The sequence below is a fragment of the Alosa alosa genome, chromosome 23 (assembly GCF_017589495.1).
Source record: "Alosa alosa isolate M-15738 ecotype Scorff River chromosome 23, AALO_Geno_1.1, whole genome shotgun sequence".
Classification (NCBI taxonomy): domain Eukaryota; kingdom Metazoa; phylum Chordata; class Actinopteri; order Clupeiformes; family Clupeidae; genus Alosa; species Alosa alosa.
Genome location: NC_063211.1, coordinates 19,475,384 through 19,488,026, shown reverse-complemented (window position 1 = coordinate 19,488,026; position 12,643 = coordinate 19,475,384). Strand labels below are relative to the sequence as shown.

At 42.0% G+C, this 12,643-nt stretch overlaps 1 protein-coding gene across 1 annotated transcript in view; it reads left to right on the top strand.

Annotated features, from left to right (window-relative positions):
• The first annotated feature begins 3,784 nt into the window (after nucleotides 1-3,784).
• col5a2b (collagen, type V, alpha 2b) overlaps nucleotides 3,785-12,643 on the top strand; it is a 42,581-nt gene continuing 33,722 nt past the window's right edge. Inside the window, exons 1-2 of the mRNA XM_048235534.1 lie at nucleotides 3,785-3,965; nucleotides 11,666-11,884. Coding sequence (XP_048091491.1) covers nucleotides 3,875-3,965; nucleotides 11,666-11,884 — 310 coding nt within the window. The 5' untranslated portion in view covers nucleotides 3,785-3,874. The remainder of the gene's footprint in view (nucleotides 3,966-11,665; nucleotides 11,885-12,643) is intronic.

Genomic DNA, 12,643 nt, shown 5'->3' with positions numbered 1-12,643 from the left:
CTATCTCTGTGCTTGTTAGAATTTTGGCTGTGGCATTTTCATTATTGTATGATTCTTTTTATTATTTGTTTAACTGTAATTCATTCAATTTCTAACACACATTTCAGATTTGAGCCTTTTTATGGTATTCTTTTTCAGTATACCGCAATGTCCCACTATTGCCCTGAGCTTATTTAGTCCTCCCTTGAGCCATTTGTCCTCCAAATACATGCACATTTTACATTTATTCAATTAGCAGATGCTTATATACCATATCCAAAGCGACTTACAAAATGAAGAATAACATTCAAGCTACATCGACAAATATCTTATTGGATGGAAGATTTGGACAGATGAATCAGTGTAAATAAATCATTGTAAATTAATTTGCTTTCAAAAATGAAGGCTGTTCTGACTGAATCAAAGCAACACATATTTTCCTTCTCTGATGTCCATTGGCCTTTCATGTCTCCTACTGACACACTAGCCTCCTTTTTCTCCCTCTTTCAAAGGGCTTTTCTTGTGGCGTTTGTGGTGATGCTGCCTCCCAGTCGCAGAGAAGCGCCGTATTGGTGTGGTCCTATCCACCTCAACTACCCACCTCTCCTCTCAGGAGCCGTTCCTGAATACTTAATGCCCATGACCTCACGTTGCCTCCATCGCCTGTAATTTCCCCTGGCTGGGTGGAGAATGGCGAGAAAAAAGGGGCGATTTGTTTGAACGAGCGAGCACTCCTTAAACAACTTACGGCGGCAGGGAAAAAAAGAGAGGAGTTTATCCAGCAAACACATTTTGGGAAGTCAGTTTTGGGAGAATGTAAACCTGGCGCGTCAGCGTTTACAGTGGGCCTTTGTGGCAGGGGAGTGGCGCGCGGCGCGGGTCACTGACTTACAGAGGCAATTTTTGATGATAGAGCAAGGCATGTAGGAAACTCACCCAAAACAGCGTGTTGAGTCATCTGTGTACAGAAGAGGTGGCTGTTGAGAAGGGAGAGAGAAAACTTGTGTGTGTGTGTGTGTGTGTGTGTGTGTGTGTGTGTGTGTGTGTGTGTGAGTGTGTGTGTGTGTGTGTGTGTGTGTGTGTGTGTGTGTGTGTGTGTGTGTGTGTGTGTGTGTGTGTGTGTGTGTGTGTGAGTGGTGTGTGTGTGTGTGTGTGTGTGTGTGAGTGTGTGTGTGTGTGTGTGTGTGTGTGGAGTGTGTGTGTGTGTGTGTGTGTGTGTGTGTGTGTGTGTGTGTGTGTGTGTGTGTGTGTGTGTGTGTGAGTGTGTGTGTGTGTGTGTGTGTGTGTGTGTGTGTGTGTGTGGGGGGGGTGTAAGAGCAAGGAGTGATGAAAATAATTCTCCTGTTTGTTGTTGTTTCTCTGAGCTTTGGTTTTTAGAGTCCACACAGAGAGATGTGTGTTGAGAGGAAAGGAGTTCAGAGGAAAGAAGGGTTGACATAGGACAGTAAGAGACAGGGAGAGTGAGTGAGGGAAGGGCAGGGAGACTCACTAAACTACAGCATCTGCTGCCTCAATTACACATCACATCAAATGTCATGGAGGACCCAAATGTATCTCTGCTGCGACATCTGTTACGGCTGTGACATGGGAGATTGAGTGACACAGTGGTACTTTGGCACAGTGAACAGCCATAAAAAGAGAGGGAAAAAAACACTCTCCATATGTATTCCACTCATAGATGCAAACTTACCTTTTAGGAAGAGAACTAGAAGCAGAAGACACTCAAGCCTACTCCACCTCTGATTGGGTCTGAGCCCCAGCCTGGCTGACACCAAACCAATTCTCAAGGTCTTTTTTTTTGTCATTGTCAGTGTCATATAATACAGATCCCCATCAGGATAGCCATTGGTTGTTTACGAAGCAATGCTAGCTGTCCTCCTCTGTCATGCCTGCCCCATTTCTGGTCTTTATTGGACAGGATAATGAGGAGATGACAAGATATGAGTGAGGGAGAGAGATGGATGGGGAGCGGGTTCAGGAAGTGACCTCAGGCTGGACTCGAACCTTCAGTCCCCACGAGCACTGGACCTGTTACTGGCAGGGACGCCGACACTACCATTGCACTACGGGTTGTGAAGTCCTCAGAAACAACCTTGTCATGTCAGCTCCGCTGTAATTACCCTGCCTGGCTGCCATTTAGACAGAAGTCTAAACAGGGTGGAGAAAGGATGTGACACGTTTTACCCAACATTTCCCGTGACAGGGGTGTAGGTAAACAAAGACTGGGAACTGTGGCTACTGTGACGTCGCTATAGAGGCACGGGCCTGAAATGTGAAAGCCTGGACAGTGTTCTGACAGTCACCTCTTTGTTGTCTACACATCAAGTGTAACACTGGAATTTCTTCCTACTGTGGATGAAAGGCGCTTTGCATAGCATATTCCTGAAGATTTTACAGTGGTCCGTGTACACTACTTCAGAGGGTGACTGCCATCAGAAATCAATTTTTTTAGTAGCTATTTGGAGAATTGGAAACAAAACACAGTTATAGACAATAACCCATGTAAACCTATTTAAGTATTGGTGTACAGTTATTGGCCTTTATGTAGGCTAGTGGTTGTGATGATCATCATTTAACATTCATAATGTTAGTACATCACCACAAAACAGTCAACGAGCACAGGATGGTTCCTAAGATTTGTTTCAATTGTGTCTTGTGGCTGTATTTTTCCTCCTTGTACCCTCAGAATAGTGATAATGGGGTCACAGTAATCATTATGCTTTGTTGAGGTTGAACTTGACCTATATCTGTGGCTCTGTAATCAACAAACAGAAGTTGTTTTAAATGTATTTGATGATCATAACATACACAGATTGTCAGAATAAATTATTTTTGGATGCTAGATGGTTTCAGAATACTTGTTCAGAGGAGAAAGTGGGCCAATTTTGGAATACACTTCTGTGCATGGATTTACAAATAGCATGCCAGTCTTGTGTATTTCCTTCTTTATATACCCTGACTTTCCTCACTTGTGTAGTCTCTCTGCTTACTTCAGGGATCACTGCAACACAGGCAATAAATCTCCTCCATTTCAGCTATTATCACCTTGCGCACATCTGTTTTCCCTACTTTCACTGCGAAGAGGCACGTGAGACCCTCACAGTCAGTGAACACCCTCTTCACCTGGCAATTGTGTATGTTCAGTGTACAAAAGAGAAAACAGGTTTCCTTCAAAAAGCTTTTACCCCGTTTTGGCGCAGCTGTAACTGTTTCAGTGAGGCTTCGCTTACCCGGTCATGGGCTCATTGGGCTGTCTCAAACAAGGTAGTTAGGGAGAGGCACCTGACCAATGTTGGCCTGAGATTCAGGGTTTTGGGTGATACTTGACACTTGAAGTCTTTCAACACCCAGTTAGTAAAACAAAAGAGCCATGATAGTTCTCCATGTGACCAGGCAGTGTGTCAGATATCAATGTTTCAGCTATATACTTTATGACCAAGTTAGCAAAAACAAAACAAAAAAGGGACATTTTGATAAGATAACACGAATTATTTTGTTGCTAAAATAGTTTAATTTGTTTTTAATGCAGAGCAATATGGTGTTTTTACAAAATATTTTAAGATTAAATTTAGCGCAAAGTGCCATGTTTTTCCTCAGCTATTTCTATTTTTGACTTGCTGCGGCCAGTGAGCGGGCGCCTCGAGCATGCTATAGTCACAGAGAGGAAAAAAGTTGCGGGGGGAGGCGGGGGAGGTTGGCTGGTTGCGCTCTGTGCCGTGCGCTGCACTTGAACTGCTGCTGAGTCCTCATACAAGCACCGTCAGGGCAAAGGCTGGCAATATCGCGCCTAGGAGAGAGGGGCAAACTCTAGAGGCTGTATGGTGCAGGTGTGACTGGGATATCTATCACCCCCGCGGAGCGCCCCTGAGGAGTGCGACTGTGTCCTGTTGAAAGAATGGCTGTTTCACAGCACCACAGGATCTGTCTTTGGCTCGCCGTTTCCTTGGCGCAGGTATTATTTGTGACGTGCCAAGATGCCAAACCTGGTAAGTTCTCTACCTTTTTTAATGTAAGTTCACAGGTTCTCGTTTTGATACAATGGGTAATGCTAATCAGATGTATTAATTTCGGAATTTAGACCACATGCGAACACCAATTGACAGCACGGTATTGAAACAACTGAGTTCTGATAATATAAACATTTACCCATTGGGTGTGCGCTTTTTGCCAGGCCTGAGGAAAATATTTCGTTACAGGTGCGTAAGTGCTGAGCCGCTTTCCTATCCAATGAACCCACAACCTACAATCTAACATTCTCATGGCGCATTGAAGGCTAGTTTTTCTGTTATAAAAATAATCAGCAATTTAACATCAATTTCTTTTGTTGCTAGACTTAGGCCTACTAGATTTACTTTATTTTCTAAGCCTGATACTTTTACCATGCATTTGGCTCTGTGACATGCTAAATGTATTAGCTGTTAGTGTCCTGTGCTCTGAGCAGATACAGGATGTTTGGCGTGTCCGTTAGCCTACATCCTCTGGACAGACGAGACTGCATGGGGCTTTGGAGTCCACTGATTGCACCATACATGTGTTTGTCTCATCAGATGTTCAGATTAGCATGGGATCAGGGCCTCTATGTCTGGCCCGGTCTTGTATTAACTCCTGTAATGTCCATTCATTGCAAGTTAACTTGGCGCTTTAGGCTACTTTTTAATGATAGCATCTATTTTTCTCCAGACCACAGATAGAGTCCAGATGATCTCTGGACCAGGCCCACTTGTAAGATGGACCACACTCTCCTTGTGTGCCTAAATATAGATAACAAATATCCCTATTCTAAGCAGGCTTGTAATAGGTATCCCAGTCTGGATAAGATTTTAGTTCATTGTAAACATTGAGCAATGTGAGTTTAATGTTTTTTCTTGTTTCTTGGCATGGCACACACATCTCCAGTTGACTCATGGCATGCATAAAGCTTTTTTTATTATTTGTAGATAATTTGAAATCCATACAATAATGTATTTTTTTTTTGTTGGTTTGAAGCCATTTAGACTTGGAAGTGATCAACTCAGTGTGAATTTACGTGCTAGGCTGGGGCAGGCTGTCTGCTTGCCCTGCGATATGGCCTATTTCAGTATGAGGCTTTCAGAGAATAAAGGGTGGCAGAGAGACCTTGTATGAAATCATCTGGGTTTTTCATCCACCCGGGAAGAACGAGGCCACCAATTTTGGTCGGAGTTCTGCCCAGGAAAAAGACTAAGGGCACACCCACAGATGAAACAGAGTGAACACACACACACACACACACACACACACACACACACACACACACACACACAAACACACACAGTACAGAGCACACAGCACTCATTGCACTGGGCTCGTTTTCAGATCAGGTTGGTGTAATTAAATAGTTGCCCTCTTACACACATACTCACACACACACACACACACACACACACACACACACAGACGGCATACATCGTTATCAGATTAGTTTGGTCTAATTAAATACTTTTACCACCCACCTTACCCGCTCACACCCACACACACCTCCATCACGACGACCACCCTGATTTGCCCTGACTTGCTTGTTCTGCACAGGTTGACTGATGCTGTATGTATGGCACCTCTCACACTCTCGTGTCTGACAGAGTAGCTCACTAAAATAACGCCTAGAAGTAAACAAATGCAAGGCCAAAGAAAATGGGGCCAAGGGACGTAAAGCCGGCAGAGGTGTTTACATGTTTGCACCTTCCTGAGCGTGGCTACCAGGACAAGAATCCTCCAGTGTAATGTCCTACCAAAACTGGGTTTATTTTTGGGACGTTTTTGTCCATTCCTCTCTGTGTTTGTGTACCCACATAAAGACCGCTCTGAGAGGCTAGCTGACTTTTGGTTTTCATCCAATCCATTTGAGTTTGTCTTTGCATAAGAATATGAATTTGTTTGGGATAGTTTGTCAAATATATTTGACATTTAAACATTTTTTTTTACATTTTTAAAAAAAAAAATCTTTATAGGTAAAGTTTTACGGAAATAGATTTTCAACTGACTTAATTTTGATTATAATCACTGTAATCGTGATATAATCACAGCTTATTGTCTTGTCCAGAGAAGTCTAAAAAAATCTGGCGTGTCTTCAATCCCAAGCGAGTCACGTGCAGTTAATTACTGTGGCTGGTAGAAAAGAAAAGCATCATCCTCTATCTGTAGACCATCTCATTTGAAAGCAAGATCTGAGATTGCAGTAATCCTAAACTTTCATTGTCCAAATTCCAGCATGTTATATATTATAACACATTAAGATTCAAAACCTATGGCGGGCCTCATATTTATCCTCTCTTTAGTATGGGTGTGTTATAAAAGAAAATGGGAATATTTTTATGCTCTGTAGATACAGCAGGACATTTTGTGTGAGGGGTTGTAGACAGAGGGTGTGACCGGGCTGTCAGAAATAAAAGTTGCCCGCAGGCGAATGCGAAGCGGAACATATAATACAGGCTCCTGTGGTTTCCCTAAAATAACGTGTGCTCTCCCACTAAATTGGTACTTGCGCTCCTTTAGCGCTCTGTGAAAAAAAAAAAGAAAAGATAGCTCCATGTGATCATGACTGTAGCAGCAGGTGCTACCATTTTAGAGCTTAGTCCTTGAGACTTTGCTGTGATCTGTATTTTATATATATATATATATATATCGTATATACTGTATGTTGTGTGTATCGTGTATGGACTGTGGGGGTGTATGGACGTGTATCGTGTATGGACTGTGGGGGTGTATGGACGTGTATCGTGTATGGACTGTGGGGGTGTATGGACTGTGGGGGTGTATGGACTGTGGGGGTGTATGGACTGTGGGGGTGTATGGACTGTGGGGGTGTATGGACTGGGTGTATGTATGGACTGTGGGGGTGTATGGACTGTGGGGGTGTATGGACTGTATGGGGTGTATGGACTGTGGGGGTGTATGGACGTGTATCGTGTATGGACTGTGGGGGTGTATGGACGTGTATCGTGTATGGACTGTGGGGTTTCTTTCTTTTTCTTTTCATCATTCTTTACTTCCAGTTTAAATGGACGGATCCTATATGGTAGGCGTTTTGCATCCCTGGGCCAACAGAAGGCCTGTAAAGTCATAATGGATGCCATGGACTACCACATGACCAGGGCCTGTTTTTAAAACATTCTCAAGGTCATATTTTCTAGAACTTTCTGCCTCTCTGTTAAATTAGTCTTTACTACCCCCTCAAGCTATCTAATGTATGTAATCATTGCCATACCTGCATTGAGCCACAGGACGAAAGAGTTATGTCTGTTATCTTCCAGACATAAAGAAGTTAAAAGAACAGTAAAGACAGTTGTTTTCTCTTGCAACCCCCATGACCTGTTTTTGTCTCACTTAAACCATCAGACATGGTTGATGTGGTTTTAGAGTCTTTAAACGTCATCCATGTTTGACATCCTATGAATTATAGTCTTAAATTTACATGGCTCATAACTGTATAATTTGTCTGCGCCCCTAAATTGTTAGGAATTCATTTGAAATATGCTCTGCCAAGTCTTAACTACAATATTTACTTTGTACAGTGAGCGAGTTAAGGTTTTATGCACGTATTATTTGGTGACAGCCATAACAATCTATCGTAAAATATGCCTCACAAGTTGTAGTCATCATAAGGTTAATCCCATTAAGGGAATATTTCCACATTCAAACTCACTGAGTGTTTCAGCTAAAATGATTATGATGGTCTGGAACAGAAGCTTTTAACCACAAGCAAAGTCTGTCTCGCAACACCCTGTGAGAGTGGGAGCCCGAGGAGGAGAATGTTGGATTGTTGTCTTCTCTTTGGGGTGTATTTTTTATGAAGCCATGAATTACATGCATCTTGTGTCAGCTTGTTTGTGGCCAACGCACAATATAATTGATCCAAAAGCGCCAAACAAACAAAAGAGGCCTATGCTTTCACCCAGGAGCACCGCTTCCACAGATTGTCCAGGGGAGAGTCAATTGTGGTGTGAATTGGTCTCCAAAACACACAGCAATGATACGTTTAAATTAGATTGAAATGAAACGTTAAATGTTTTTAGAGATGCAGCATGCTATGTGTATTTTTGTGTGTGTGTATGACGTTTGTGGTTGTTTGTGTGTGCGATTTGTGGTTATGTGTGTGTGTGTGTGTGTGTGTGTGTGTGTGTGTGTGTGTGTGAAACCTTTTCACAGTTCACTTCTTTTATTTCTTATTTTTTTCTCAGTTCACTTCTTTTATTCTTTATTTTTACATAATTATTTCATGTATGGATTAAAGGCACCCTTAACAGTTTTTTTACCTTAACATAATGTTTCCAAAATCATTTTGATGGCACATAACCTTATAACATGATGAACGGCACTTCTGCCATTGTCTGAGCGGCCCTCAGTAAGCGATTGCTGACCTAGCAACTTTCTAGTTTCGGGAAGGAAACTGCCCCCCCTCCTCCCCCCATCTGAAATCGAAATGCAAAAGAGCTGCTATGCTACACACTGCTGTTGTAGCATTCCCTCTATATTATATCAGAGTTATGTTTATACTTTGTTGCAAAAGACGCATATTTAATTTGTTTATTATTGAGCTTGTTAACCAGAGGGGGACCCCGAGAGTGAATCCTGTTAAGGGTGCCACTCAGCCCTCATCCGCTACCAAGGCCTTTAGTAACTATGTATCTCCTGTATATGCGTGTGTCTGTGTTTGTGTGTGTGTGTGTGTGGGTGTGTGTGGGTGTGGGTGTGTGTACAGTATGTGTGAAGGCTATGTGTATTCATAGTTTAATAAAAGAAAATCCTTGTCATCTTGTCAGAGAAAATGGATAGCCTACTTAACATCCATTGTTGTATGTTACCAGACTTCATCAGTTTTTATATATTTCACCAGAAGGCTATAGTCAAAGTCCTTTTAGGCAAGTCCCTCCACTCGGTGGCCATATTGCAGCGCTTTTTGGACACTCATCGGGCATCCTATTCGGCAGAAATGCGCGTGCGCAAGGCTTCACAACACCAACCTTGCTCCAGTGGCGAGTTCACAACACGATTGGCATGATGTCTTCACAACACACCACATGAATGGCTCAATGTATTCACATGTCGACGTTTTGCCGAGGAAGGGGTGGGATATGTGTAGACAACGGCCATATTGGCGTTACAAACTAACCCCATGCATTTCTATGGATTTTTTGGAGGATATGGAGGATTTTTTGAGTGCTGTGTGTCCTCATTAGAAAGTCTCTGCTATAGTCTAATACTGTATATCTCTCTCCTCTGAGATCTGTAGATGATGTAGATGTTCCTGCTGTGCTGTCTGTGTGTAATGTGGCACTGCAATAACTGCTCAGATGCAGAGAGCTAATGAGACAGTTACTGTTTACTTGCTTTTGGGTTTATCCATGTAACAGTGAATAAATGATTGCATTCATTAACTAATCAAATAAATGATTGCTTGCCTTAGCTCAACAAAATGTCATTATCTGTTTGAAGAATGATTTGCAAATCTGAATTTTTGGCATGATGGCAACCTTCCTATTGACATTCTACCATATACCAGTATATAGACGCCAGTATTATGCCATGATAATGGTGAGGTTTTGACCAAACTTCTTTTAGAGTTTTTGAGTTTTTTATGCTTGAGTTTGTTATGCTTACAGTCTAGGGCTGGGCGATATGGACCAAAAGTCATATCCCGATATATTTAGGTTGAATATCGATATACGATATATATCCGATATTGTTTCCGCAAAGTTAGAGCTGTAAAATGAAATGTTCAGTCAAATATGAGTAGTTTTTATTGAAAACTCACTACTCAAATAACAATAAAATGTAAACATAAAACTGGAGTGCCTTTTTTTAAAATCAAAGCTCCGCAAGGTGCACATTTAAATAAAAAAATATCTTAAATAAAAATAGCCTACAAAATAAAATAGGCCAATCTTTTTTTCTGACATAAATATATTTGTATGAGAAAAGTAGCGTGCAGTTTCACAGCAGTGCAGAGAGGGGAGCAGTGCAGAGAGCTCCGGTCAGCGGCTTGCGTGGAGCAAGGATCACGGCGCAAATTTGAACTATATATCGATATAGGCGATATGGTATAATTCCATATCGCATTTTAAAATATATCGATATATTTTTTATATCGATATATCGCCCAGCCCTATTACAGTCTCCATGTTGGATAATAAATGGGGAATGGATCATATATTTTCTTCTTAATGTCTAATTATCTACATGTGCTAATTATCTTGAGTCAGTTTGTATGCTTATTATCTGAAATGTTCTCTGAAATTTTCAATTACGGATTGTAATTGGGTTTGAATATTTGGTTTATACCAGGGGTTTCAGACTCATATTAGGCAGTGGGCCAGATTTATTGGAGTGAGGGGCCGTCATTATAATTTTTATTATTGTTTGATGATATACTCCTTTACTACACCCACTAGGCAGCCGTGGCCTACTGGTTAGTGCTTCGGACTTGTAACCGGAGGGTTGCCGGTTCGAACCCCGACCAGTAGGCACGGCTGAAGTGCCCTTGAGCAAGGCACCTAACCCCCACTGCTCCCCGAGCCAGCTGTTGTTGCAGGCAGCTCACCGCGTCGGGGGATTGGTGTGTGCTTCACCTCACTGTGTGTTCACTGTGCGCTGAGTGTGTTTCACTAATTCACAGATTGGGATAAATGCAGAGACCAAATTTCCCTCACGGGATCAAAAGAGTATATCATGTACTTCCTGATGATGGTTTGTAGTGCTAGGCATAATCAATTTATCATATAGTAGAGGTATTGCATATTACACATTGTCAAAAACAACTGAATGTGAATATCTTTTTTTTTTACTTTTCTTTCCTACCCAAATAATTGGACTAACACGCTCAACACCTTAGTGTAAACTCAACTGGGTGCTAAATCCGTCAAAATAAACTTTGTGAATAAAGGGTAGCACTCTCAGTTCTATTTTAAAACTTTTTCAAGGTTTAAAAACAGACTGAGAGTGCTGTCCTTCATTCACAAAGTTTACCTTTCTTACTCAAAACATCTTGGGGGGGTGAAACCTGCTGGAAGTCTGGATCTGGCCTCTGGGCCGTATCTTTGACATCCCTGGTTCATAGCATTGCATGTCACAGATGCAGAAAAGAGGTTGTGTACAGTAGCCATGCAATTACAGTATTATGTTCATAAGGAACAAACCAATGCTGAAAGTGATGGAAGTAATATGGGTAAAATAAGGCCTTCAGGGAAACCCCAGATTGGGCCCACAGTCCCCAAGCCACCTGCATCTCTCAGCTGTGGATCTCCTAGCTCACTAATGGGGCAACTAGTGTAGCAGCAGAGGATAGGTCACCTATATGACCGATAGGCCTACATGACCGAAAATAATATCAGCCCATTCATGAGCAAATTGGCCCTTGACTGCCCTCCTCTGTCAGCGTTTTGAACAGGCCTCAGTGGATTACATCGCTTCCTATTCAGTGTGTGCTCATTGGTCAGCTAGGAATTGGCCCTCTCCAGTGACATAATATGGAATCACTAAGTTGTGTAAAGAAAGCATCAGGTTTTTTTAAGCAGATATCAGCATAACTTAAGATCACAAATCATTTGTTTCATCTATGCTCTAAAGTTTGGCCTAGATTAAACTAATTGTAAAACTAAATCCCTAAATGTAACTAATAGACATCAATGTCCAAGCATGGGTTTGTCTTTAACTTTGTGTTTAATTCTCTTAGAAGCAGATGACCAAGGGAGTTGTACGGAGGATGGCCAGGTGTACCCCAACAATGAGATCTGGAAACCGGAGCCGTGTAAGCTGTGCGTGTGTGACAACGGCCTGGTCATGTGCGAGGACATCCGCTGTGAGGAGATCACCAACTGCGAGAAGGTGACCATCCCCGAGGGCGAGTGCTGCCCTGTGTGCCAGAACTACGCCAGCGCATCTGGGAGGACACGTAAGCCACCCCCCCCTCCCCACCTCACCCCCTCTTGAAGCTTCTGGAAGGTCCCAGGAGATGGCATCCTGTGCTGCTCCTGCAGGTCTTCTAGAGGTGCTTTAAAGGGGCTATGTGTAGACCTCTGTAGGATTTTTCAAAATGTTTTGAACACACCATTAGGTTCGCAACATCATTTAGTTTCATTTATTTGCATTGTACTCAATACAGCGCCACTCAAGGTGCAAAGTGGTATTACAACAGAGATGGGCCATCTGGTTGGTTTTCATGCTAACTTGTAGATGTTTGGGTAACGCAGAGTATAGATGTTACATTACATAGACATGACAACAATATGGTCATTCCGTTGCTGTTTTTAGGTAATTCATTAACATTCTAAATTAAAAACTACACACAGTCCCTTTAAATCCTTTATGTTGTATTAACACCCTTACCCCCCTTCACTAAACCCCTTAAATGAACCAGCTTTGTTGAATTTTTTAAAATCCTGCTTTATTTTGCCATTTGTCATTCATCACAAACTTTGCGAATATTTGGAGTTAATAGATAAAAGCAACACATGTGATGATTTGAATATGAGGGTTATTCCCAGAAATGATATTGTGAAAGTGATTCAGTGTTCACTGGAATTAGTTTGTCATGAAGCAAGAGCTGAAACTTTATATATTTTTCTGATTTCTAATACCCATATACATACTCATACTCAAAGAAACCTATGTACTTAACTGTATGAAGAACCTAGGGTATTCCAGGTTTTAT